Source organism: Poecilia formosa, unplaced genomic scaffold (assembly GCF_000485575.1).
Source record: "Poecilia formosa unplaced genomic scaffold, Poecilia_formosa-5.1.2 Scaffold158, whole genome shotgun sequence".
Lineage (NCBI taxonomy): Eukaryota > Metazoa > Chordata > Actinopteri > Cyprinodontiformes > Poeciliidae > Poecilia > Poecilia formosa.
Window position 1 is genome coordinate 24605 of NW_006800097.1, and position 27447 is coordinate 52051.

At 38.0% G+C, this 27447-nt stretch overlaps 2 protein-coding genes and 1 long non-coding RNA gene across 12 annotated transcripts; all 3 read left to right on the forward strand.

Moving 5' to 3' along the window:
• Positions 1 to 13272, forward strand: znf384a (zinc finger protein 384 a). Of its 9 annotated transcripts, XM_016677554.1 has the most exons (12): positions 1 to 149; positions 873 to 930; positions 1714 to 1781; positions 2366 to 2684; positions 4992 to 5114; positions 5269 to 5423; positions 5504 to 5580; positions 5657 to 5881; positions 8335 to 8502; positions 9568 to 9646; positions 9790 to 9948; positions 10850 to 13272. In XM_016677554.1, the coding sequence occupies exons 2-12, from the start codon at positions 924 to 926 to the stop codon at positions 11237 to 11239; spliced, it is 1770 nt and encodes a 589-aa protein (XP_016533040.1). In that variant the 5' UTR covers positions 1 to 149; positions 873 to 923; the 3' UTR covers positions 11240 to 13272. The 9 variants fall into 9 exon arrangements, with proteins under 9 accessions (XP_016533040.1, XP_007564345.1, XP_016533043.1 ...); XM_007564283.2 differs by lacking the exon at positions 873 to 930; XM_016677553.1 differs by lacking the exon at positions 1 to 149 and having other exon boundaries at positions 184 to 930.
• LOC107837615 (uncharacterized) lies at positions 5888 to 6621 on the forward strand. Its single transcript, XR_001663653.1, has 2 exons — positions 5888 to 6453; positions 6535 to 6621. It is a non-coding gene; the product is annotated as an uncharacterized LOC107837615 (long non-coding RNA).
• A 943-nt stretch (positions 13273 to 14215) lies between the features above and the next one.
• Positions 14216 to 23166, forward strand: kifc1 (kinesin family member C1). 2 transcript variants are annotated; one of them, XM_007564289.2, is made up of 17 exons: positions 14216 to 14308; positions 15308 to 15397; positions 15565 to 15664; positions 15762 to 15815; positions 15917 to 15991; positions 16391 to 16589; positions 16678 to 16843; positions 17401 to 17568; positions 17701 to 17814; positions 17910 to 17996; positions 18103 to 18300; positions 20473 to 20637; positions 20722 to 20860; positions 21736 to 21875; positions 21956 to 22029; positions 22166 to 22241; positions 22479 to 23166. In XM_007564289.2, the coding sequence occupies exons 2-17, from the start codon at positions 15314 to 15316 to the stop codon at positions 22521 to 22523; spliced, it is 1884 nt and encodes a 627-aa protein (XP_007564351.1). In that variant the 5' UTR covers positions 14216 to 14308; positions 15308 to 15313; the 3' UTR covers positions 22524 to 23166. The 2 variants fall into 2 exon arrangements, with proteins under 2 accessions (XP_007564351.1, XP_007564350.1); XM_007564288.2 differs by having other exon boundaries at positions 14250 to 14498.
• The last annotated feature ends 4281 nt before the right edge of the window (positions 23167 to 27447 follow it).

The following is a 27447-nucleotide window of genomic DNA, read 5'->3' on the forward strand; positions in this document are numbered from 1 at the left end:
GAGAAAAGAACTGGAGGGAAAAAAAGAGAAAAAAACGAAGGAAAAAAAAGGCATATCTGAGAGCTTTGAGGGGTGGATTTGGACAAAGTTTCTCAACTGTCCCGTCCCGAGGAAGCTTCGGGGGGGTTGAAAGGGAGTCCAGTTCACCGGTAATTAACTCTGGGGTTGTAATTCGGTTGTAAATGCATTGTTATTTTCAGTGTGTCTGAGAGCACCGTCGTCCCCGTCGCCGGAAGTCTGCATGAAGCTGCGTCTCCAACAGAGGCTACGGCGTCGACGTTTTTTTCTGTCTTGTTTTTTTTTTTTTTTTTTTATTCGACACTTTTTTTTTTCTTTTTTTATTTTCTCTGAGCGAGATGAGCAGGGAGTGAGGAATGGAGGCGTAGGGACTGAGGATGTTTGTGTTCGCAGGTTAAGCGCTTGAACACACGCAGGCCTCCAGTTTTAGCTTGAGTGAACAAGCCAACGAACAAAAGGAGAAAATTAATGGAGGCAAGTTAGCGTTAGCCATGTTTGTGTGACGCTCAGACAACAGCCTCAGCTGCGGACGGCAGCCCGCTTAGCTTGCAGCAAAACACACCCGAGCCTCCCAACATGCCTTCCGATTTTATGACAGCTTACAACCGATTTTATTTCTGCAAGCTTTCCTCAGTCACTGCTAACGTTAGCCCGCCGCTAGCTGCACCACAGTTTTAGAGCCAGCTTGTCCCTGTCGTTAAAAATGGCTCTCAGAGCACTGAAACGTTGACTTTAATGCACCGATGCGACGGCCCATCTGTTTTTAAGGCGGAGGTGTGGGTTAAATGGAGCATGTGAGGGACGAATTAATTTGACTTTGTGGATTTTTTTCCCTCATTATTCATTGGCTGCAGCAGAGATTGGAGGAGTCACATGAAAAGCAAACATACCCTGAGCTGTGCTGCATGAACGGTGCCAGGGTCTGTTTTGGTGGGGTCTATTTTTCATGGGCTTCACAAGTCTACTTCAAAGTTATTTCTTTTATAACCAACAAGTTGAGCTTTACTAACATGTAACTGCTTGCATGCCTTTTTGTGAGGTGCGAATGGAGGCAACAAATGACTATGCATGGCATCTCAATTCCAAAACTAACTTCCCTGCAGGAATTATGTGCAAAATAACATGCAAATGCATAGCGACACTGGGCAACAATGTGACATGTTGCAAAAAAATTTAGTGGATAAGATAACATTGTTTTACCAATTTAAAAAATGTGCGCTTTTACAAACATGCAAATTTAATTTCAATCACAACTTGTTCAAGCTTGTATTTTTGGTCACAGCAACACATTTTTTGAAAGAGATTAAAGTGCATGGGCTGTGCTGGTAAACATGACAACAGGCTAATCTTCATGCTTGCTTTTCTGTCTCCATCCCTGCCTGGGATGAACATCTCTGCCTGATTCCTTTCACATCCTCAGTTTAAAATATTACAGTTTGATTTAAAAAAAAAAAAAAGACATGGAGTGTTTCCATTTTCTTTTTTCAAGACACACCTTAAATTCAAGAGTTTCTGGAAGCCTTAAGTGTTGCGTGTGTCAGGCTTTAGAGAAGAGGATGCATTGAAAGGAAACAAGCTGAGATGACAAAATACAGCAGCCATGCATGGTCTCTGTTTATGTAACACAGAAAGAAAAGACATCAGTGAAGAGGGGAAGGACAGGTGTTTTCTAAGTGTGTTGCTTTTTAATTACAGAAATAATGGACGATTCCCATTTCAACTCATCATACTTTTGGTCTCCCGTCCCCACTGTACAAGGACAGGTAGAGACAACCTTATTGTTGGAAATGTCTTGAAATGAACATGGCTTTAATGGGATTATCACTTTGTTTATAGAGCTGCTTTAAGGATTCTGTTGATGAATTTAAGCGCACAGTGAAGTTTTTTTTTTGTAATGTCTGGCGATGCATTTGCTTGATCACATGATCACTCCTGTCCCTCTCCTCTTTTATCTCTTTATTTTCTCTTTGTTTCTGTTTTTCTTTTACTTTTTGCATCTCACCATGCCTTCGTATTCTCTTTCCTCCCATCATTTTATTCTCTTCGTTCTCTTCACTAATCCCACTGTTCACTCATTCATTTCACTCTCCTCTTGTCCTGTCACATTTCAAAACCTCATCCATTCTCTTTTTTCTTCTCAATCATTCTTCTCATCCTCATACTTAACACTTTTTTCATTTTCTGCCTTTTTCAAATATCTTTTACCCCATTTTTTTTGTCATTGTACATCCTTCTTAATTATTTCTCTTCCTTCACTACTCTCCCTCTCTGTCTCCCTCATGCACCATTTTACCTTCAACATCCCACCCTTATTTCTCCACCCTTTACACTTTACACCTCTGTCTAGATTGAGAACGCCATGTTCCTCAACAAGGCAAAGGAGCAGCTGGGTCCAGACAAGGCCAACGCGCCTCCCTTCCCTCACTCTTCTGCGTCTTCCACCTCGTCCCCTCACTACCCCACAGCTGTGCTCGCCATCCCGGGTTCGGTGGATCCAGGGACAGGGGTGCGGGTGGTCCCCAAACAGGAAGGAGGTGGGAATACTTCCGGCGGAGGAGGGGGAAACAGCGGGAACTTGAGTGGAGTAGGGGGACATCTACACCAGTCGCACACCTCCCAGAACGTCACGGTGGTTCCTGTTCCCTCCACTGGGATCATGACTGCAGGTCAGAAAAATAATTAATGAAATTAATGATAATGATATTTTTTTGTGATATTAAAAGGCAGAATGATATTAGAAAATGAGCTATATTATTATTAAGATTGGGCGATATAAGTTTTATCACAATATTTTGTAGTACTATTGCCATAATAAAAGGGACAATATTAATTATTTATAAATAATTTTTTTAGGTAATTGTATGTGTGTGACTGCATTTATATCACTAAACTGCACACATATTTTCATATTTATAGATATTTTCATTAAAAACTGTGAAAAAACTGTAAAACTAAAAATTCCAACATTACAGATCATTTTGGGAGGTTTTAAATATAATTAATTGGAATTTATTGCAACAACAATAAATCATATTTCTTATCATGATAAGACATTTATCACAGTAAATGTTAAACGATAGGATAAATGCCCATCCATAATTATTATTATTAAATCCCAACCCTTTTTGTGACCTTTAGTGTCTTGAGGCTTTTATCAGTGTTGGGCGTGGCTACATTCAGTCTAACAGACTGAATATATACTTGGCATGATACGTGAAATAGTATTGAGCTAATTGAGTTAAACCTATGAATAGAAATGTAATTATTTTCAACAGGCAGTTTGTTTCTTGGAAACTCAAATTGACAGTCATTCTGTGTATCATCATTAATTCTGGAGTATTATATTGATAGGATACTTGTACAGTGAAATAATGAAACAATGAATAATAAAGACATCATGTCTTTAACCTGGAACAGTTACCTTTTTGACATGATGGAGATGAGTAAGAGCAGGTTTTTGTTTGTTTTTTTTCTTTTATTGACTTAAGTTTTTATAGTTTTTAAGGTTATTTGTGAAACCACTTCCAGTTTGACTTGAGGGAAATAAAGTGGTGAGTTTTTATCCCAGAGCTGCACTGGGGCCACAACCAGAGATGCCAAGATTAATAGCATCAGATAAAACTGCTAAGAAACAGGAGCTTTACTACCTACAAGCTTACACTTTAAAAATAAATGCAGAAAGTTCACTGATGCACCAGCAGCTCATGGAGCGAATGATGTCCTGCTGCCTCCTTATTTGGAAAAGTTCATCTTCAGAATGCATTCATATTTAGAGGACCCACTGCATTCCAAACAGTTCTTTCTGTTATATTACACATATTGTTCTTGCTGTGACTATATATTTCTAATATATTGTTTAGGCCTGATCAAAACACACATGACATCATGAACCAAAACAGAGTTTTAGGAGAAGGAGCAGCTTATAGTCACATTCATGTTCATGGACAAGGCCATTTTATTTTTATAGCTTATCGTTTGGTGATGCAAAGTGCTTTACATAAACCAAATAGCTATTGCATTGCAGTGGCAAAATATAGGAATGCAATGAAAAATTTAAATATGGACTACAGTCAAGAATGTTCCAGTTACGAAGGCAACGCTAACAAATTTATAAACAAAGACAAAGTATAAAGCAGTGATAGCATAAATAAATCAGTCGCAGTAAGAAATTAATCGGTTAATCTCAAAATAAATTAAAATGAGCTCAGTTATTTCCATTTTGATGATTCATATTTTTAGAAGGACAGTTTTACTTTTATAGAGACTTCAAAATATATTTAATTTATGGTTTCAGTTGTGTGTGGTTTTTATTTCCATTCTATTGTTTTTATGTTTTATTTTGGATATTTAAAGTATCTTCCACTTCCCTCCATAATAAATATTTTACTTGAAAATTATGTCAAAATAATATGATCATTTACCGCATTTTTTTTCTTGGACAATTTATCGTCCAGTAAAATTCTATAATTTGACGGAATTAAATTAAGTTACATATAAAAACTGAAATTAACAAAAAGAAAATGGCGGATCATTTCTATAAATTCTAAACTCACAGTTCCAATGTTTGGAAACATTCAAAGAAGGGTAATCTATGAATGCATCTCTCCAGTAGTTTAGAGTTTGATTTACAAGAACCATCCTTTTTTGCTGCACTAAATGCCATGCATTGATGTAAATATAATATTTACCCAATCTGAAGGATCATCACTGTCTAGAATTCCTTCACAGCTTAATCTGAGATCTGGAACTGATTTGTGTGAAGAAAAGTTGTAATTTTTTTATTTTTAATCATCTCGTCACTTCAACAATCAACAGAATGATGCATTGTTTCCTTAGAGCGAACCGCCTGTCTCAGCTCTGGACACCTGCAGTGTAGAAAAAGACATTTTCTGTCTCTTCTCCACATGTGAGAAATGTTCAGCTGTGGTGAAACATGTTGGCCTGCCGGTTTCACAGTTTGTTTCTCCTCTCAGCGGGGTTAGTGATCACCACCCCACAAGGCACACTGGTTCCGACTGCCTCCACACAGTCGTTTGTAACTGGACCCCCCACTGCCACCACCATGATAGTGTCTGCAGTGCACCCCTCAAACACAGGTAAAACCCAGCTGGGCTCAGATGTTAGCATTGATTTCCTTTCTGTTGTTGTTATAGTTTATCTCATATTTGTTATTTCATTTTGTAATTAAACATTTAGATGATTTACATGCAAATGTAGAGTGAATGAAACCTCCATTTTCTTTTCTTCCAGATAAGAAAGAGGATGGTGCTGTTCCTCCAGCCGTTGTCATGCCGACACCATCGAAGCGAGGCAGGAAGAGCAAACAGATGATGGGCAGAGTTGGTGGGATTCTCCCTCCAGGAAGTGATGCTTTAATCTTAGCCCATCTTGCTGCTGGTGGACAGGTGAGCTGCTTACTTTGTCATGTAAATAATGCATCATAATATCCCTTTAACCCTCATATTTTACTCTTTATGCGTCACAGCATCACTCTGCTGACCCATATGACCTGTCAAATGATGAGGATGATCATACCAGTAAAGACGGACCAAAGTCCTACAGGTACTGAGGTGCTTAGATTGGAGAAGCCTAATCAGTTTGCAGCTCATTTTTACATTTTTTAACCTTTTTTCCACAGATGTCGGATGTGTGCAGTGACGTTCTTCAGCAAGTCTGACATGCAGATTCACGCTAAGTCCCACACTGAGGCCAAGCCCCACAAGTGTCCCCACTGCTCCAAGTCGTTTGCCAACTCCAGCTACCTGTCCCAGCACATCCGCATCCACAGCGGGGCCAAGCCCTACTCCTGCACCTACTGCCAGAAAACATTCAGGCAGCTCAGTCACCTCCAGCAGCACACACGGTACTGGGCAGAGCCGGGCTGGCTCTGCAGCTTCTGATTGTTTGTGCTCGTTATCTCTGATTTTTCAGTTTAAGCATGAACCTCTGTTCAGAGTAATGGGGGTAGTCAGTCAGCTGGGGGTCGTTTGGATGAGTGTTGACAGTGTTGAGCTCTTTATGCACAGTCAAATCATGTTTAAAGGTCATAATAGATCTAATTATGACTGGATTGTTCATGTTATGGAGGTGAAAACTGTGCTGTCATGCAGCAGTCGTATGTTCCTGCTTTGCATGCCTTGGTCTGTCCCCGATCAGGTCTGTGTTTCCCAACAAGATATCTCAGTCTGTTCCTTTCATCTTCCTCACAAACGGCATCCTGTAAATGCATCAAAGATAAAAAAAAAAAATAGACATTTTGTGATGCTGGACTGGAGGAAGTGTGTTTGAATTCTCATTTCATCCATGCATTTTGTCACATTTCTTGCATGATCATCCAGAGTAAACAGCAATGCTTCTTTTCCTCTGCATTTAGTGGAATTAACATTAACTCAGTGACTATCTTACATGCTCTGATGTATCGGATCAGCTGAAATGGTTCTCATGCAAAATTCAAGAACATTCCCAGCAGATAAATGACATTGTTGCTGGTCAGTGATTTTTTTTTCTTCTGTTCAGTTCAGGTCATGTAGAGACCAAAAAAAGACCACAATGGTCAGCAGAAACATCTCCTACCTTTGACAGTCGTCTCTAGTTCATATTGTTATAAGAAAATTTAGTGGAGTTAATGTATTGGAGCAAATAATAGTCAAATCTCTGGGCGTCTTACTAAGCATTTAATTAAATTGTAGCAGTAAAAGAAACTGCACAATGTTAGAAACTTATTTAATAGCAATACATTTTGGGAAATATTACAGTGGCAGTATCTGTTGCGATAAACTCACATTTTTCTTCCTCCCGTCTTTCTAAACTCTGGTACCTGAAGCATTTTTGACATCTTTGCATCTTCTGAATATCACTCAGGACTGCAAAGTTTGGTTTATAATGCCTCAAACATGTTAGCAATCTAAACTCTGCACTTTGATAAAGCTTTGATAATATATTCATCATAAGGTTTGCAGCCTTGGATCCTCAGAGTAAAGACAGTTGAAGTTGGTTTTTGGTTATGTCCATGGCTCAAACCTGATTCTATCATTTTAGAATATTTTTATTTTCTTTAGCACAGCTGCATTAGAGAGGATAAACAAAACAACAAATATCAAAGCTGACACTGAACCCACTGACCTCAATCCTGTCCTCTGAAAAATACCAAGAATATTTAAGACTTTAATCTTAAACCTGGTTGGGTCTTAAAATCTCTTTGATTACATAACTTACTCAGACATCACCAATTCTCCACTGTGATTCACTTTCAATTAAGAGACTTTAAATTAATGTCCATATGACAAAAACATCTGGTAAAGTAAATATTTGACCTTGTTGGGAATTTATAGGATAATGGGAAACTGGAAAGTCAGTTTCCTAAATCAGAGATGAACAGGACAACTGGATTTTTGGTACTGATTGTTGCTTAATCTGAATAAAACTGAAGCTTCATGTAATAACTTCTGCAGGGGTTGCTGCCCTCAACACAGCAAGATCAGAAACATCCAATTGTTCTTAATATTCATAAACATAAAAACTAAAACAACAAGCAGACTAAGGCATATTTATGGCTCAGAAAGTGAAATCGTTCATTTCTTTACCCCAAAATATTTTTATTCTCCATGTTTAATAGGTTCACTTCATTGTCACATAAAAAGAATATAAAAGATTTTATTTTTGTGTGCTCTAAATAGTGACCGTGTACAAGATATAGTGCATGACTAATGTAGTTAAACTAGAAGGTACTAATTACTAATCAAAACTAATTGATATTTTACTAATCATGCATGTGGTTGCAAGTAACAAAATCACATTTCACTCATTCATGCTGCCATCATTCGACAGATGGTTTAATTTTCTGTTTGAGCTCATCACCTCTCTTATTCATGTTTTAATTTCACTCACTGCTTTGCTCTGGGTTTCCCATGTCATCTGTAGTTCGTCCGTTTTAATCAGAATGACGTTCTCCACCTGCCTGCCACCCGTCTTCACGTTCACAGACATACCCCACTCACTGCAGGACACACCAAATGGAGAGAGAGCGAGAGAGAGAGAGAGAAAGGAAAGCGTGACTGTGCTTGCTGTATGTTTGTTCTGTGTTTACATAACTCAGACGCAGCACAAAGAGCACACTGTCAAACGTAGCGATCTGCGATCAGAAGTATTGATCGTAGATCCTTTTAAACTTTTAACGCATGATTTGATCTTCGGTTCGTCGGGAAGTTTGGTCATGCTGTAGCTTAAAAGTCTCTCGCTGTTTCTCTCTCTCTCTCTGTGTTTCTCTCTCTCCATCCCTTCCCCTTCATCCCCTCCGATCCCGGCTTTCCGTGTTAGAAACCACACTGAGGCCAAGCCCCACAAGTGTCCCCACTGCTCCAAGTCGTTTGCCAACTCCAGCTACCTGTCCCAGCACATCCGCATCCACACGGGGGCCAAGCCCTACACCTGCTCCTACTGCCAGAAAACATTCAGGCAGCTCAGTCACCTACAGCAGCACACACGGTACTGGGCGGGGCCGGGCGGGGCTTACTCCAGCTAAAATCCTTGAAAATACTTGAATTTTATTGGGTGTTTTCAAGGTTTGGAAAGTGTTTGATTTCTGTGTAAAGTCCTTAAAAGTGTTAGCTATTCAAAGTGACAGTTTTGGTACTAAAGTGCGATCTAACGTTTGATTTAAAGCCTAATTTTGAAAAACGTTAACGGTTAAAACCAGATATTTTCATACACCTAATAAAGAGACACATTTTTTTCCTAAAGTTTGTCTAAAGTTAAATCAGGCTAAACTTCTCTTGTTTGGAGAATTACCAAAATTATTCCTAATTTTGAAATGCCAGAAAACTTAACGGAAACATTTTTAGATGCTTTTTTGGTAACTTAGTTTGTATATTATTTTAATCATTTAATTTGAGCAGGAAGTTGATTTGGTTGGATTGTTACAATGTAATGAATATTTATTATTCCTAATGTTTCAATGACTTATTGATCAGTGTGATTAAAATAAAGATTGGCTTATATTTTATACTTTAAACAAAGTTATTGAAATTGGGAGTTTCAAAACAAAATGTAGTTATATTTTAGTCTACCACGTCACAAGACATTACTAATAAACGTAATTAATGATTTCGTAGTGAACTGAAACAGTCTCTTTTAGTTCACTTGTATTGTTTTTATCTAAAAAATTGGTGAAAATTAAGAAAACTTGCACTGAAAATGCTTGAATTTTGCTGTAGGTAGAGTGTGTGGACCCTGTGCATGTTTGGAGCAGGTTTGTGAAGATTTGTTGTTGATTATTTAATCATTGTGAGAATTATATATTTACAGAAAATTTGGAAGGAATTTAGCTTCATGCAAATTTTAAGATTTAATTCAACTTTATGTGATTAGAAATGATCTATTTGTTTTGTGGAAGAGAAAGTAGATTAAAGAAGAAATAATATATTGCATGAGGAATGTTTTCATTTAGTCATCAGAGGTATGCAGGACTACTTCATGGAGCCTGCTCTTAAACTTTACTTTTGTGCAAAATAAATATATTAAATGGACTAATTTGATGTTTTCTTCTCTCAGGATTCACACTGGTGACCGACCATACAAGTGTAACCATCCTGGCTGTGAAAAAGCTTTCACTCAGTTGTCCAACTTGCAGGTCTGGAATCATTTTCTGACATCCTGTCACATTCATAAAATCATTTCTTACCCCTCTTGTGTGTGTGTGTGTGTGTGTGTGTGTGTGTGTGTGTGTGTGTGTGTGTGTGTGTGTGTGTGTGTGTGTGTGTGTTTTTCCCCCAGTCTCACCGTCGGCAACACAACAAAGACAAGCCCTTCAAGTGTCACAACTGTAACCGTGGTTACACAGACGCTGCCAGTCTGGAGGTTCACCTGTCGACGCACACCGTCAAACACGCCAAGCTGTTCTCCTGCGGCCTCTGCAACAGATCTTACACATCGGTACGCTTTCAGATGAGAGGACGGTTACACAATGACCTAAAAATTAGATTATTCTGACTTTATATTTCCAGATATTTGCTGGAATCCTGTATGGAGAATTGTCAATGTAACCTTTGAGCCAGGAAGATTTTTTTCTTTTCTAGAGCTGCACAATATTTCAAATTGCACTTATAAAGGAATACTTGGATCCAGTTTATTATTCTGTGTCATTATGTAAAAGTTGGATCTATGGGTCTTAAATCATCTATCGTTTGTTCGTCTATCATTTGTCATCCTATTTCACCTGCTGCCTTCCTTCCATCCGTCTTCCAGTTGTAGTTCTTTGGGTTTCCATATTTGAAACATTACATAAATTTGCCATAAAATCACTGCAGAAACAAAATCTTACCAAGTAGTTTTATCAAGTTTCTAGAGCAAATAACTTGAAATAAGACAAAACTAACATACAGGTAACTTTTCTTTTTAATTATTGAATATTGATTAAAAAAATGAATGTCTCCTTTGGCAGGTTTTTTCACTTGTAATATGAAAAACACTTGTTTTCTATATTTTTAACATGTTTTGAGAAGGAAAAGGATTTTTTGCAGTGTTTGTGTAAAAGACTATTAGAGCACTTTAAAAATGACCAAGCAAAGTACAGAGAAGTCTGTGAATGTAATTCAGGGAAAGTAGACAATTTGAGATGAAAGATGTGCAGAAAACTCAAATCTAAGCAATATTTCATCTAAATCTTTAGCATAGAAAAGTTATTATTTATAAGTAACTAAAATAATTTGTAGTAGTAATTAATAAATACTATAATTCTGTTCTAAACCTAACCGTATCAGGTCAAAACTTAGCTAAACTAATGAACACATTTTGTACAACTAAGAAATGATGTTTCCTTTTTATCTTTTTCTAGGAGACGTATTTAATGAAACACATGAGGAAGCACAACCCCGACCCGTTAACGGTGGCAGCGACGGTAGCCGCCCAGCAGGCCCAGGGCCTGACGCCAGGGGGGCGGGGCCGGGGCCGCGGTCGAGGCAGAGGCAGAGGAAGTCAGCTCCAAAGCCAGAACAACCCAAACAACGCCAACCAGAACCCCGGACCCCCGGGCAGTTACCAGCCCACCCAGCAACCCCCGGAGGGCGTCGTTCCGTGCCCCTTCGATCTGCACCAGTACAAGACAGTGTCGGCCAGTGAGATCCAGTATAAACCCGTCAGCGTTGGCGACCTGCCGGTGACCCATAAAGACCTCTGTCTAACCGTCTCCACGTCAGCCATCCAGGTGGAGCACATGAACTCGTAGGCGGCGTCCTGCGGCTCCGGTTGGGACAGGACTAATAATCTGCAGTGTAAAAAGCTCCATTTGATTCACCGTCTCTCATCTTTACAGTCTTCTAAAAGCAAAACTAGAAACATGGCTAAGAAAGGAGAAACTGTTACCATCCTCATCAGCCATCCGACTCCAGTTTTTATTTTCACCGTCAAGTAGCTCTGAAGGACGATTAGAAAGGGATCGGAGTGATATCGCGATACAATCAGGAGATGGAAGTTCAGTTTGGTTCACCTGATTCTGAAGCTTTAAAGCCGGAACAACTTTAGGCTCCATGTTGGTTCACAGATAGCCTAGTGTTGAGTTCAGGTTCCTCCGAGACGAGTGGGAAAGCAGGTTCCAGCTGGTGGAAATGGGTTTGCACATCTAATACCTGGAAAAATCACTTTTGGCTTTGAAATCATAAATTTGGGTAAAAATAAATCTGCATTAAGTTTCACCTGTAATGCTTTGGTTGAGCTGCAAAACACACAAATATCTGGTCTTAAACCAACCTTTGAGATAAAACTGTTAGATGAAAACTGTAAATTATCTGTGAAATGAATAATAATAATACTTTCTGGAAGTTTAGGGGTAAATTTGCAGATTAAATTCTTCTTGAAATACTCCAACAAGCCAAAAAAGGAAGAGTAAAGACAAATAAACATTTATAAATGGTAAAAATTCCTAATGAAATGGAAGTGGGAGCACTTATTTAATCTGAACACAGAATATAGATTTCAGTGGAATAAGGGAGCAAGTTATTTTTCCTTCTAAATTTCAATAAATTAATTTTACAAATCACCATTAAACATCAGAAGATTGAAGAATGAAGGAACCATTTTGTTTTCAGAGTCTGAAGTCCTGAACAAAAACAAACCGAGTTCAACAAGAATGTACTGAACCTGAGGAATCTGCAGCAGAGCGAGCGGAGGACAGGAGGAGTCCTACAGAAAGCACTTGATGAAGCTCGTTCTTCACGCCTATGTTTGTCATTGTTTGTCTTTTTTTTATATATATATATAAATCATGTTTGTATTTTTCTACCGACAGAGGAACATACAGAGAGAAAGCAGAGTGAGTGCATGAACGTGACGGAAAGAAAGTGTTTAGTTGTTTTCTTATTCTAAGTGGAGCGGTTAATCTTCCTCCTGTGGGCGACGAGAGCCCGCCCCGCTCTTATCAGGGGGTTGATGGGAAATAATGATTGTGTGATAAACACGGCTGACAGGTACTGTTATCGACCTTTTCTTTTTTAAGAACTTTTCATACATATTATTATTACTTTCATTATAACTGTAGTGCAAATGTTATCCACAGTATATCCACTCTGAGGCATTATGGTATTGCAGTATGCTGTACATAAAATAGATAGAAAAGACTTTTTCATCTGTAAAAGGGAAGTATGTCTCGTGTACAGAATATATGAAAACACACCCAAACCACAGACTGTGTCCCAGGTCCGGTACTGAAAATAATTAGGAGTTATTTTCTTTAAATACAACCATTTATGATTTAACTTTGACTAATTGAGTCTCTTTAGTTATTAAATCTCTTTTGACTAATTATCACTAATGGTTTTTCTTTTCTAGGCTAATGAAGGCATAGTCATTTTCAGTCATGTAGAAAATAAGTGAAAATTGTTTTGCCAATCATAAAAAAAATACAACCTGTTTTTATTTTAAAAAATTAAAAAATCAATTAGCAGTGCTGTGTAAAATAAATCCACTGCATTCAGACTCCTAATTGACCTGCTAATATGTTTAGACAGATATTAAATGGTGACCTGGGACACTGCAAACTGTCGATCCAATCAAAATGTCCAAGCAGCCTGTACAACAAGCCAATGGTCTTCATGTATACTCAACTTTGTATGTCTCTGTGTCTTTTTATGAAAAAAATGACCTGGCAATGCTCCTGGTAAACAGTTAACTGTACTATGTTACATACTGTATGCACAGTTAAAGCTCCTACTCATCTGAACAGACTGTTTCTTCTTCCCTTATGGAGAATAAAATTCAAAAACTTTATGACTGAAGGCCATGATTGATTTATTCAGCTGAAATCCAATCTGCAGGGTTTGCTATTTTTGTAGATTAATTTCAGAGTTAAGTTGTGCTTGATTCTTACTTTCACATGATAAATTGTCAATTATTTATTTGCATAAGATGTGTCATAATCAGTGCAATGATATGAAATATTTTCTTCATGTTTTTGTGTGAAAGAGCATTGAAAGTATCTTGGGATATTTTCTTTCATTCTCTAACTGTGATAATGTGTGAATTCATGGGTTAGCTATGTGCTAATTTGATGTCAGCACAATTCAAAATACCAGAGTTTTCACAGAAGTGTCCAATTTAAGCACAGAATTGTACTTACAGGATGAAAATTGAAATTATATATTTGAAACAGGTCAGACATAGGATTCCTAAGAATTTTTATTTAAAAAATGTAAAATATATTGATATTTAAATTTCTTATTTATTGGCTAAATGTTCAAGTTATGATTAGGCAATTTTTTTTATAATTCATACAATGTTAAAGGTTTGGAGTCGAGTTACCAACTTTTAACATTCAAGAGATAACATGTCTGCTAATTTTTTAGCATATGTATATATATTTTTTCAAATACTTGTTAGGTTTTTGTTTTCTCTGCCCAAAAAAGGTACATAAAGGCCACGTTTAACAAGGGTGCTTTTAACAGTCTTTCATATATTGCAATCAACTTTGTCATTTTATCCTTGTTTATTCAAGTTATTCACGTCCAGACTAGGAAAACTATTTTCTAAAAAATAATTTTGAGGAATATTATCTAACTCTTACCTGTGTCCGGGTTTTGCCTTATGCACGGAGTTTACCGTACAAACAGTGTGTATCCCGCCCCACCAGGACATGCAGTTAGACATAACAAACGTACACATGAGAGGAGGCGGAGTTTACCCTGTGTCAGCCAATCACGACAGAGAATCCGAAGCGCTCACCGAAACGGTTACATTTCAAATTCAAACGGACGGAAACAGCGGATCGAAAGGGACACAGGGTGAAGCTACAGATTTGTTTATAGTACGTTGTTTTTAATAGATCTTTTTTGACTATTTTAACTGTTGAATAGTGGTTTAGAAGTCACGCTTAAACGAGTTCTGCATACCGTAGTTTTATAAGTTAACGTTAGTTTAATTTTAATGTTAAGCTAAAAGAAGCTCACATCAGTAACAACGCGGACGTTGGTTACAGAAGGATTAGACGGGACGAGGTAATCTGGACTAAGTTTAAATTATTTTTCTGCGAGTTGACCCACGTACAAGGGAAAAAACCTGATGTATAGAAGAACTTGTTCTGCCTCCTCCGTTAGTAACACACCCTAAAAACTCTGTGCACTGGATACTTTTATTGAAATTAAGCTTGTTTTTCTCGTTTTATGTTAATTTAGTATTCGAGTCCTTTGTGTTTACACTGAAAGGTTCTGAGTCAGAAACTCTAGAAACGGGTTGCATGTTTGTTTGGATTGACAGGAACGTGAAAAAGATTTATGACATGATCTAGTAATTATATTTAAATCCTATCTGTGCTAAATATTTAATATTTACATGATTAACGTTATATAATGTTTTTGACTATTTATTTACTGATATTTGGATTTTAATGTATAGATCTGAGCAAAAATCTAAAAGCAGTAATTGTTTTGTAGATTTTCTTGATACTGTACAATATTTATGTTCTTCATACTCCTTTTCATTCTAAACTTTAATTCATGTCAACACGTGTCATGTTTATTTTAAACTAGAAATGAATGAAATAAACAAAATAAGAAGTTTATAATGTAAAGTAGTTGGATTATCTTATCAGTGTGCTGAGCACTGCTTAGATTTTCTAACAGTTTTAAGGTATCTGATGTGTGGCTCTCCTTCAGCTTCCACACCTTTACTGCTCTTGTTTTTTTGTCTGTCTTGTAAAATTTTAGTCGCCTTTCCTCTGCCAGCTAACCAGCAGCAGACTCCTGCTAGGTTGTGACCTTTCTTTTCTGTTGTGATTTCTCTATTTTGACCGTTTCACTGTCCTCAGCTAAGTATGTCCAGGCTTCCGGTCATTTTATCGAAGAGAGTTCTCGCCCCCAGCAGCTCTGAAAATTTGCTGGACATGGCTCCTCTTCAGGTTTGTGATGAAAACGCTTCCTACATTTCAGTTTGATTCTGTCAGAAGCTGTAGAGAAAATACTTTTTCAGTTTTCATTTTGATGCATAAGTTTGAGTGAAGTTTGCTTATGAACCAGAATATGAGTTAGTGATGGTCCTTTCTGTGGTTTTGTTGTGTTTTTGCAGAAGAGAATGCGTAAGGAACAGGAGCCCCACAAACCTCAGGCAGCTACAACCATTGTAGGTTACAAGCGGCCCGCTGCTGCAGCAGCCAGAGCTCCACCCTGTACGTTGTTTAAGAATTTCTCCATGTTCAGCACCTAACCACCACCAACAGCAGTGAACAGATCTCATTGTCTTAATTGTTTGGTTTTTATCAACAGACAGACCAATTAGAGGTGCAGGAGCTGCCACGGTGGCTGCTGGCCCTTCCAGAGGTCAGATGTCCTCTTATGTCTGCACAATAACCCAGTGTTTGTAGCAGATGGTGGTTCTGATGGCGATGCCTGAGTATAATGTTATGGTTCTGTTCTGTCAGGGTTCGTGAAGCCGGTTGCTGCTTCCACTGCTCCCAAAGCCGGCAGCAGTAAACAACCTGCAGGAGCAAAACCTGGTGAGAAACTGTTTACTGTCGTCCACCTTAATGGGTAAAACTCTGGAAAATGTCTTTAGGTTCATCAATATGTTAGCAGTATTCAAAATATTTGCTATTCCAGAACTTTGATGTTTTGTTTGGAGATGCTGATTCTGGATTATCGAAGTTATCTTTTTAATGTACATGCAATAGAAAAAAGCTCAAGCATATGGATAAACATGTTTATAGATATATATATGTATATGTTTGAACAAGGTGAGGATCATCTCATCCTGCTCAGATAACTTAGGAATCAATACCATCTTTTTTTAAGCTTCACTGATTAATATAATTTATAAATGTAAAGCTGAAGCTGCTAAATTCAATAAATCAAATTTAATTTTGACAGTGTGAGAAACATCTGAAATTCTTGTGCAGGTGTGACTGGAGCCACCCGCCGCAAGCCATGGGACCTGAAGGGGAAAGTTAATGACATGGAGGGTAAGATCCGCAACTACCAGACCAAGTACAGGTCTGTAAACGAGGAGAACGAGGCGCTGAAGGACTACGTGGCTCAAAATCAAACCAAAGTGTCTGAGCTGGAGCAGGAAGTCGAGGGACAGAAGAGGAAAATCGGGTATGAGCAGATTATATTGGAGAAAATGAGTTGAGTGTAGATTTATTATTTTTATATGATGCTAACTTTGGATTCCTGGCTGGTTTAGTGAGTATGAGGCGCAGCTGCAGATGTTGTCTGGAGTTCAGAATCAGCTTGAGGAAACTCGGAGAGAGAAGAACGTCCTCCAGAAGGAGCTCTCCAATTTAGAGCAGAAATACAAGGTCATGGAGACGCTGCGGGACAGCCAGGAGACGGAGCTGCAGACTCTGAAGGTAAAGCAGAATCTGCTCCGACCTGCTGGTTCTGGATCGGTCCAAACACCTGAAGGATACGATGCTATAACAACTACACCTGGTTAAAGGGTTTAACTTTTAGAGAACTGAGGAGATGTGACTTTTGTTTATGATGGATATTTTGAAAATATACGGAAATTAAGTTTTATTTGTTTAAGCCTGTCACAATCGCATAATAGATTAAAATAAGATCATTTTCATGTGGACAACCATTGTTGGACATGCTACCCTTTAATATGTTTTTTAAATTAAAGTCCTAACTGGCACTTTTGTTTTTTCCCTGTCAAAGTTGACTGATATGACAGACTTCATAACTTTAGTATTATTGTATTTTAATTCATTTTGGTTATGTTAAATGTTCTTTATAAAGCTTTATTCAGTCTTGAAGAATGTAGCAGCTTTAATATGTCATTTTCATTACAGCATTTGAAAATGGTCTCAAACTGACAATATTATTGTTTGTTGCAGTAATTTTGAGACAATTTATCATCTAGTGAAGTTTATCGTGACATGCCTGATTTTTGTTTCCTCTGCAGATGAAGCTCTCTGTGCAGGAATCAACGATGACCCGACTGCAGGCCAACCTGAGAGACAGAGAAGAAGAAATCAGCTCCCTGAAGGAAACGGTGGCGGAGCAGAGAGACGAGCTTCACGCCGGGGAGATGGAGCGCCGGCGGCTCCACAACACCATCCAGGAGCTGAAGGTGAGTCGCTGCTCACCCCTGAAGGCCCAAAAGATCTGGGTCCAATCTGTTTTATTTAACTGCTGTTTGCACCGGTTAAATTTAATGTCTAACGTTCAATAAAGCTGAAAAGAGAATCGTTTTGTGTTACAGGGTAACATCAGGGTGTTTTGTAGAGTTCGTCCACTAGAAGACGGAGGCCTGAGTAAACACATCCAGCTGGCAGCCAGCGACAACAAGTCTATAATGCTGGCCAAAACTGAGGAGGTGGGAATAATGTAGCAAAGATCTGCTGCTTATCGCCATGCCAACACAAAGATATCAAACTGTTTAAACTGATCTTCCTTTTTTCTGCCCTTTAGTCTCATACGGGTAAAACGGCCGAGATGCAGAAGAATTATCACTTCAGTTTCGACCGGGTGTTCGGGCCTCTGGCTTCACAGCAGGAGGTGAGCAACATGCGGAAGACATCAGCTCCTCGTTAACAACACCTGCTGTGATTCTGTCTGTTCTGAGCTGCAGAGGAAAGGCCTCATGGGAAGGTTTTGTTTTCAGATCTTTGACGAGATCTCCCTGCTGGTGCAGTCAGCTCTGGATGGGTACAACGTCTGCTGCTTTGCCTACGGCCAGACAGGAAGTGGGAAAACCTACACCATGGAGGGAGAGGAAGTGGACGACATGAGGGGCGTCATTCCCAGAGCCGTGCAGCAGATCTTCAGAGCCGGGGAGAAGCTGAGCTCTCAAGGCTGGGAGGTTAGCTTAGCTTCACCTGATTCAGTTGTTTTTAACGTTAACTAATGAAGTTCGCTTAGACCTTCTTTTAGTTTTGTAGTTTGGCCACCATCCTGCAGAGGGTGCCACTGGTCAACCTTAAGCAAAGCCAGTTCATACAGAAATAAAGATGGCGAGACCATAACATAGCGGGAAAGGGAAATGGTCCAAACAGAGTCTAGTTTGGGATGCAAAATGTACTTTATGTTGTTCTATTTAGAAATATAAATACTCAAAAAGCTCCTTATGTTTCACCTTAATGGTGCGCAATAAGATGAGCTGCAGGGCTGAGCAGCGACAACTTATCATTCAAAAATTATTGATTTATTACAAAGATGTGATGACAAAGCAGAGGGAATGTCAGAAAAAAGTAACATGTTTGAGAAAAACATGATAACAATGTTCATCTTGAGTTAATGCACTTAATGGAGCAAAGTTTTAACATTCCTCTAAGAACAACTAAAGTACTTATGTATGAACATCTCTCTGTTCATGGATATTTAAGTGTTTTGCATATTTCATTTTAATTTTTTTTATTTTTCTATTCAGCAACCTGAGGTTCCTGTTTTATTTATAATTAATGTTTAAGCTGATAACATTTAAAATATATTTCTCACAATTTTATAAATAATGTGAGAAACCAATTTTTTTTATTCGGAAAAGCAAGTGTTACAAACAATTTCTGTGTACAATTCAGTTTGCACCACATTGAAAGTGTGTGACGGACCAACATTTGCTAATCCAGGGTTTTTTATATAATAACCAAACAACTAGAAAATTTCTGAAGAAATTTAAATGGGGCCTGCTAAAGTGAACCCCTTGGTTGGGACCCAGCATCCTGATGCTAAGAATTAGCATCCTGATGCTAAGAATTAGCATCCTGATGCTAAGAATTAGCATCCTGATGCTAAGAATTAGCATCCTGATGCTAAGAATTAGCATCAGTGCTAAAGTGAGCTACAATGTTCCCTTAGCTATTTTTTTTATTATCATTCTTAAATAAAGGAAGTAGCTAAAAAGCTTATTTCAGGGGGAAATCCAGGGAAAAGGCACCTCCTGCTAATGTTAATGCAGTGCCTTCTGATTTTTACTTTTGCAAAAGTAAAAGTCAGATGTTTACTTCGTGGAACTTGGTTACCAGAAAACGCACTCACCTCTTAGCAACAGATTAACAACAAATATTGTTATTGTTAAAAAAACATGAGATGTGATGCTCTTATTTTGACAGCCCAAAGTTGTTGTCTGTTTAGGAGCACCAAGTTTCATGAGTCATAAGGAACTTACCGTTTTTGCTCTTGTGCCATTTTATCTATATTAGGTTTTCTGTCAAGGTGGCCTCTGTAGTTCTGACTGGAAGCTCTGTCCTCCTCTGTAGGAACTGAGTTTTCCTCCATCTCTGTAGTTCTCTACATCTCTGCTCTGGTTTGCTATGGTAATTAATCCTCTCTGAAAACTCATGAGACAAAATTTTCTCTGTTTTGAGTCGGACACAAAACGGCGTCAGTTAGAAATTGTTTTGATTTTAATTTGGTTCGTTTTTCACCATTTACTTCGCCATGGTTATTTGAAATCCCAACAAAAGTAATGGCACCTCTCACAGGATCGAGCCGTACGTTTTTAAATCTACGCTGAGGGGACGGGCAGCGGTACGAGGCGCATTAACGGTGAAAAGCAGAGGCAGTTATTTTGAGGTGTAGAATCATGGATGCCTTCCATGCATTGCATGGTGGCATTTAAATGCTTTGCATCAGAGAATAACTTCTCTAGAAACCACAACTAAAGTTTTCTTCTTGCTCAGTATGTAGTACACCTGAGAAAATGTTGAAATGTAATGATTTGTTTTATTCAGCATATTATGAAAAAAGTAACTGTGTTATAGAAAGACTGCCAACCCTCTTGATACAAAGGAACCATCAAGTTTTTGAGAAAGTTGCCTCTTATGAGTCATCAATTAGCTCAATAACCTTAAGATTAACTCAATAATCAATAACTTGTATCCCTATCAGAAATCTGAAGTCACTTTCTTTTTGTTTCTGAACTCTATAATTCACTGAGACTGTTCTCAAACTCTAAATAAGTGACTGAAACCGGTTTGTGTTTTCATGTCTATTGAAAGCTTCCTGCCCTTTAACCTTTAATCTGTTTCGTTCTCAGTTCACTTTCACTGCAAGCTTTGTTGAAATCTACAACGAGACCCTGCGGGACCTGCTGTACTCTGGCAAGGCCAGCAAGAGGCCCGAACACGAGATCCGAAAGACGGCCAGCAACGACGTGACGGTCACCAACCTGACCTACCAGAAGGTCTCCACCGAGGACGAGGCACGGCTCCGTCTGAGGATCCTGGTTCTACAACAGAGACCAAAATGTAAAGACTTACAGGAAATCTTCTGCTTTTTCCTTCAGGTTCTTGGTTTGATCGCTTTGGCCAAAGAGAACCGCTCCACGGCCCAGACGGCCCTGAACGATCGCTCCTCCCGCTCACACTCGGTGTTCCAGCTGCAGATCGAGGGAGTCAACGCCGGCAGGGACATCAAATGCAAATGTGAGTGTTTTTATCTCCAAATGGTGGAGTTGGGATCACCTTTTATACTTAAAATATTACTTTTGATTGGTGGGAACAAAATGCTCTTTTTGCTTATTTCAAGCAGAACTGTAGATTTTCAGAGACTCACCAAGAAACTGCTGGAGTTTCAGTTTGATTAGACTGTCATTGAATGCATCATATGGTAACATCACAAATGTTACCAGGATGTAGCAACACTCTTTAGTGGGGAAGCTGCTTTTCAGAGAATAGGTTGTTCAGCATTGAGGATCTAAAATTAGATCAGAGATGTAAGGAGGATATTTTCTACCACATCTCAGGACATTTTCTTCCCTTCGTTGAGGCTGAAAAGAGCCAAAGGTTTTGTAGATGAAGGAACAATAAGGATATGAACAGTTCCTCTGTTTTATCATTTTAAGCCTTCAGTCTTTTTTCATCAGATGTTTTTCATCTGGAATCCTTTTGGAGATGTTGGAGTTTAGACATTTTAAATGATTTTTGTCTACTTGGACCAGAAAATGTATCCATACTCAATAAATCTATGGGAAGATTGATTTAGTAATGCTAGCCGCCTTGCCAATGGCAAATATTACTACTAAATAAAAGCTGATGAAATTTAACTTTTGAGCTTTGCTGTCCTTTGATTTCTACTCCTGATATAAACGCCATAAAAAGAAAAATATAAAAAAGTTGTACTGTAATGTTTACATAAGTTTCTGTGTTAATCCTAAAGAGAAACGTTGATATTGACAAATTTAAACTTTACAAAAACAGAGATCATAAATCGGCTCGAGTTTAGTTGCTGCACCTGTTTTGGTGTTTTGACCGAATAGTTTCCTGACCGGTCCTCCTGCTCGTTGTTTCCATGGTTACAGCCACTCTTTGCCTGGTGGACCTGGCCGGCAGCGAGCGAATGGTGAAGAGTCAGTCTCAGGGAGAGCGCTTCAAGGAGATGACGTCCATCAACAGCTCCCTGTCCAACCTGGGCATCGTCATCACTTCTCTGGCCAACAAGGTGTGTGAGACCCAAAGTCATTTATTCACAACATGAGCCAGTTTTCATTCTGCTCCTAAAACAAAACATAACCGTTTCAGGAGAGCCACGTCCCATACAGGAACTCCAAGCTGACCTACCTGCTGCAGAACTGCCTCGGAGGAAACAGCAAAACGTGAGTTCTTCTTCATCTACCCTGCAAAAGTCACTCATCTGCTTAAACTATTTATTTAAAAGATATTAATCAGATTGACTGTAGAACCATCGGTCGTGTTTCAGGTTTCTGATCATTTTTATTGTTTGGACTCCAGGTTGATGTTCGTGAACATTTCTCCAGAGTTGAACAGCTTTGGAGAAACACTCAACTCTCTGAGGTTTGCCAGCAAGGTCAGTCAGTTTGGTCTAAATTATTTACCATGAAATAAAACATTTTTCTTCTAATCCAGACGTTATTTCACTAAAACATTGTTTAATCAGTTTGACACATGGCTGATATTGGGCCTTTTGTTATTCAGTGATTCATTCATGTTTATCTCCATCCTGATGAGTTTCCGTTTAAATAGAGCTTCATGTTCAGTTCTGCCATAAAAGCTTTTTTTAATTTTTGTTTTGCTGTTTTTCCAGGTGAACGATTGCGTCATCGGGACAGCGAGTTCCAACAAGAAATAGATCCGACGTTTTTACATGGTCACATTTTATTCTACTTTAGTAGAAAATCTGTAAGATGTTTGTACTTGGTTTGTCATCAACTCTGTTTGGATTTTGCTCAGTTTGCTTTGAACTGGAGCCATTTTTTGACAAAGAATTTTTAAATAATATACAATGCAACAATAAAGTTTTTTTTTCTTTCAAGAATAAACTGACTTTAATGGATTCCAAAACAAATAAATTGAGGATTTGTCAGATTTAAAAATATTTCGCAACATAAAATAAACTCAATGGTACAGATAAATAGCTGTAATATTTGATTAACAGGTGCAAAATAGAAAAGGGTGGGTGAATAAACAGCGCGGCTAAGATGCCTCTTGTGATGTCATCACAGCAGGATTAGGTGGTATATTTCTTCTTTAGTGCGCGTTTTAAAACTTTTCTTTTTGTTAAATTCAGCAGAGGAAATCCATACTTCTTTACCCAGCTGTAATTTTACTCTGGACATTTGTTAGTGGATTGGGGAAAAAATGACTAATTCCTTTAAAAATATCTGAATATAAAATTCTTTGGCAGTTTTAAGTTTTTATATACATTTACATATTAAATTAAATCTCCTTATTCTGTGATTATCAGCGTCTTTATTAAAGCTTACTTGAAATATGTGATTTTCTGTCGGCCAAATCTGGCCCGCCTGTCTGGAATGGCCTTAAAGGCGCAGAGCCGCTGTCTGCAGCCGCAGTTTAATTCTGGTGTTGCCTGTTTTTAACAAATGAACTGATTCCTTAATGTCAGCTGGATGTTCAGGAATCTTCAGTAAAGGAAAAATGAACTGTTCATTTAGAAGCATAATTAATTTATTATTATTTACAACATGTTTCATAGTTTTTCTTAAATGTTCTAGTCCAGAGGTTTTTGACCTTCCAGTTGATTTTCAGGTCCTGTTTTAGTTCTGATTTGTTTACATCACCTTCCCTGTATGTGAGCATATTAGTTCTTTTAAAACATAGTATATATTCATTAGAAGTACATGGAAAACATAATAAGAATAGCTTTTTGGCTTTTTACATACATAAATCTGCTTGTTTAAAAATAAATTTAATAAACTAGAGTGATTACAATTACAAAACAGCCTACAGTATTTATATTTGTTTCAATATTTGGCCTAATTAGAGAAACTAAGTAGATTATTGTACCTTGTTTCAAATACATAATATACATATTTAATATAAACTAGATTTATAAATTATTTTGTGTTTTATTGTTTCAGACATAATGACTGAATATCTGTTTATCTAAGTGCATTTTGATGGGAAAAGCTGTGATTTGGTTCCTTTTGAGTTCAAGTACTGATTCTGGTATGAAGAAATGTAATATATTTGAAGCCTAAAAGGTCACTTAAGTATTAAACTTAAAATTTAAAGGGTTTAATTAAAGAAAAAAAAATGCCATCACCCATGAACCATAGTCTCCTGGCACTATGGCGCTGCACAGTGTTGTCTCCTGTCGTCCGATGTGTGATGTTGAAACTCCTCTCCTGAAACAAGTTGTTGCAGTCTGGGTTGTCCTTCCAGACTCTGCAGCCTGGAGTCGCCCTCTGACCCCTGCAGGCAATGCAGCTGATGTAATCCGGTGTAATTTCGCAGTAGGTGTAAACTTTGTTGGTGCTGTAGTCATGTGGGCGGAAAGTGAGGTCACTTCCTCCTCCAAACATCAGACATGCTGCAGTCACAGCGCAGTAGAAGATCCATCTGGCATATGGAGTCCCCATTGCTGCTCGGTGCGCAGAGATGTCAGAACCCCCAAACTAAAGAGTGAGAATCTTAAGCGTTTCTTCACCGGGTTTGAGACGAACCACCCTAAAAAATGGAACCCCTTTGCAGCCCGGAACTTCCTTTCTACTCCGGATTAGGGGTCCAACTCTCTGCAGCTCGCAGTGACTGAGATGTATCCAGCTGGATCTTTCAGCAATTTTTACAGCTGTTGGTGTGGTCATCAGCACTTGGAACGGTCCTTCCCACCGTGGACTCACCCAGTTCTTTCGTTTGACCTTTATGTAGACCCAGTCACCTGGCTCGATGGGAGCTGCCTCCTGCAGAGGGAGAGAATCAGAAGGCAGTAAATTTGCTCTGGATACTTCCTTCAGTTTAAGAGTCCTGATCATATAATCTGCTAATGTCTGTTCTTCATCAGCTTTCTGTAAGTCTGGAGCAAACAGAGGCAATCTGTAAGCTCTCCCATGAATTATTTCAAAAGGTGTTAGACCATTTGCTGTGGTGGTGATTCTCATATAGAGTTTCACCAAATCTAAACATTCTGGCCAGGATCAGCCAGTGTCTGCCATGCATTTTCTAAATCTGCTTTTCACAGTACCATTTGTTCTTTCCACCAGCCCTGCACTCTGAGGGCGATAGGCACAGTGGTTTTTCAATGTCATTCCCAAGTGAGTAGCCATGTTTTGTGTCACTTGGTTTACAAAATGTGGTCCATTGTCACTATAAACAGTCTGGAAAACCATGTGTTGGGATAATAGTTTTACAAATAGCCTTAGCTACCGTCAAAGCATCTGCATGCTTTGCTGGAACTATTTCAACCCATTTAGAAAAAGCATCAATCATCCAACAGTATTTAACTCAAAAGTTCATAAAACATTGTTTATGTAAGAATTTAGTAGTTATATAGTATTACCTCACCATTTTCCCCTCTCCACACATGGCATTGCCCATGTGTCACAATCACTTAAGCTTCAAATAAAATCTTTGGGAGGGTTAATCTTTAATTCAGGTGAACTCACAGGTTTATTGCTTTTAGAAGATCTTTTAGCAAAGACGTCTTTTAATTGCAGGTTTATTTTTTGGTTTTTCTTTGTTAAACTCAGCAGCTTTCAACATTTCTATTCAATTTCTCTAAAATAAAAATGACCATCTTAAATTTAAACCAAATCCTCTAATTCAAGATTTTTCTTTTTGAATTTATTGACATCAAATCTAAATTAAAATGTTTTAGACCAGGGGTCCCCAAACTACGGCCCGCGGGCCGGATCCGGCNTCAATATTTGGCCTAATTAGAGAAACTAAGTAGATTATTGTACCTTGTTTCAAATACATAATATACATATTTAATATAAACTAGATTTATAAATTTTGTGTTTTATTGTTGTTTCAGACATAATGACTGAATATCTGTCTAAGTGCATTTTGATGGGAAAAGCTGTGATTTGGTTCATTTTGTGTTCAAGTACTGATTCTGGTATGAAGAAATAATGTAATATATTTGAAGTCTAAAAGGTCACTTAAGTATCATTAATCTTAAAATTTAAACGATTTAATTAAAGAACAAAATGTGTCAGCTCTTAGGGAATGTTTCAAAATATCTTTATCTCGTGTGTTTAGACACAGAGATAAAAACAAATCTGTTTTTTTTTAAACGCATATTTACTAATCTGATTAAAATGTGACCTTATCGTTTCACCAGCTCCGTTCTGGTAAGTTTATCACCTCTGTCCTGCATATTTAAGGAAACTGTGTTAAAGTATAATAATATGTTTGGTGACATCCGGCATTACTATAGTTATTGTGAGTTTTCTGTATCTGTTTCCATTACAAAATCAGTTTTTAATTATCTTTAATTAATCAAGACACCGTTACATTAATTTTATTCATACATTGAATAAGATACATTCAAGTGCATAATTTAAGCACTATCATATTTTAATAATTAGCATGCTAACCACGTCAACAGGAATGAATCTTCACCAGATTTTGTTTTGTACTTGTAGAGCCATGAGTTCTCCACCAGAGGGCGCTGTTTAGTTATATTCAGACAGATTCTCTCAGTTGGAGGAATCCGCTACATATGAAGACAGAAACACGCTAATATATTAGCACATATCACACATATTAACACTAAACGCATATTTAAAAAGCAGTTTTTCCTCTTTGTGTTTAATATTTTTCTTCGCAGCAGTCTGCCCCTTGTGGCCGTCGCTGGTACTGTTACTACCTGGAAATAGAAATGTGAACATCAACTTTTCAATATGTGATAAGCAGAAACCTATTTCATGGTGTGGATGAAATATTATTTTTATTTTATAAATGACCTCTGAAGACTTTGAAGATGCTGTAAGTTTGTGTTTTGCCTTCTGTGAAGGTTTAGTTTGGTTTACAGCTTTTGGTCTGAGCCTCAGTGAAACACCTGATGGTTGACTGGTGAGATCTGGTCCTCTGGTGTTCATCAGAGAGGAAACTGAATGTCTGAAATGTTTCTGATGAGTGCAGTGAACCTGTCATGTTGCACCAACACTGTTAACATTTGCATAAAGAGATTAATGTGAGTCATGATGCAAGCACAACATAATTTGTATATTTGGGTGAGAAGTGAAGTCGGATTAGTCAAAGTAAAGACTGATATCTGTACAACACATGGAGTGTTTTAAATGCAGTAACAAAAATACTTATTTAAAATCATAAAGATAAGAAAACACCCTGAACCAAAGATAATTTGATCAGTTTAAGGTTAAAGGAACAATCTGAGAATATTTGTGCAGCTTGTTGTTTCAAAGATGTTCTCCTGCAGACAGAGCGCTCACTTCATAAAGCTAAAATCTGCCACTTAAAATCATAATAAATCATTTCACGTTTTTGTAAATGAATTCCTTCATTTGACCAGCTGATTGTTGTACAGAAAATCACAGAGTGGAACTAATCATGTAAAATATTCCAGTGCATCAATATTAACCTCTTCCATGTACTGATATTATGGACTAATAAATTATTTTAAAAAATGATCTTTGGTCTGGATTGATTTAATCGGTTTTCCTTTTAGACCTGGTAAAATCTGCTTTTTAACAGAAAATCCTACAGGAACAAATCCAAAAATCATGAAGCCCATTTGGGTTACGGTTCTAAATAATCACCCAAAGTTCATCTCTGAATGGCTGAAAATA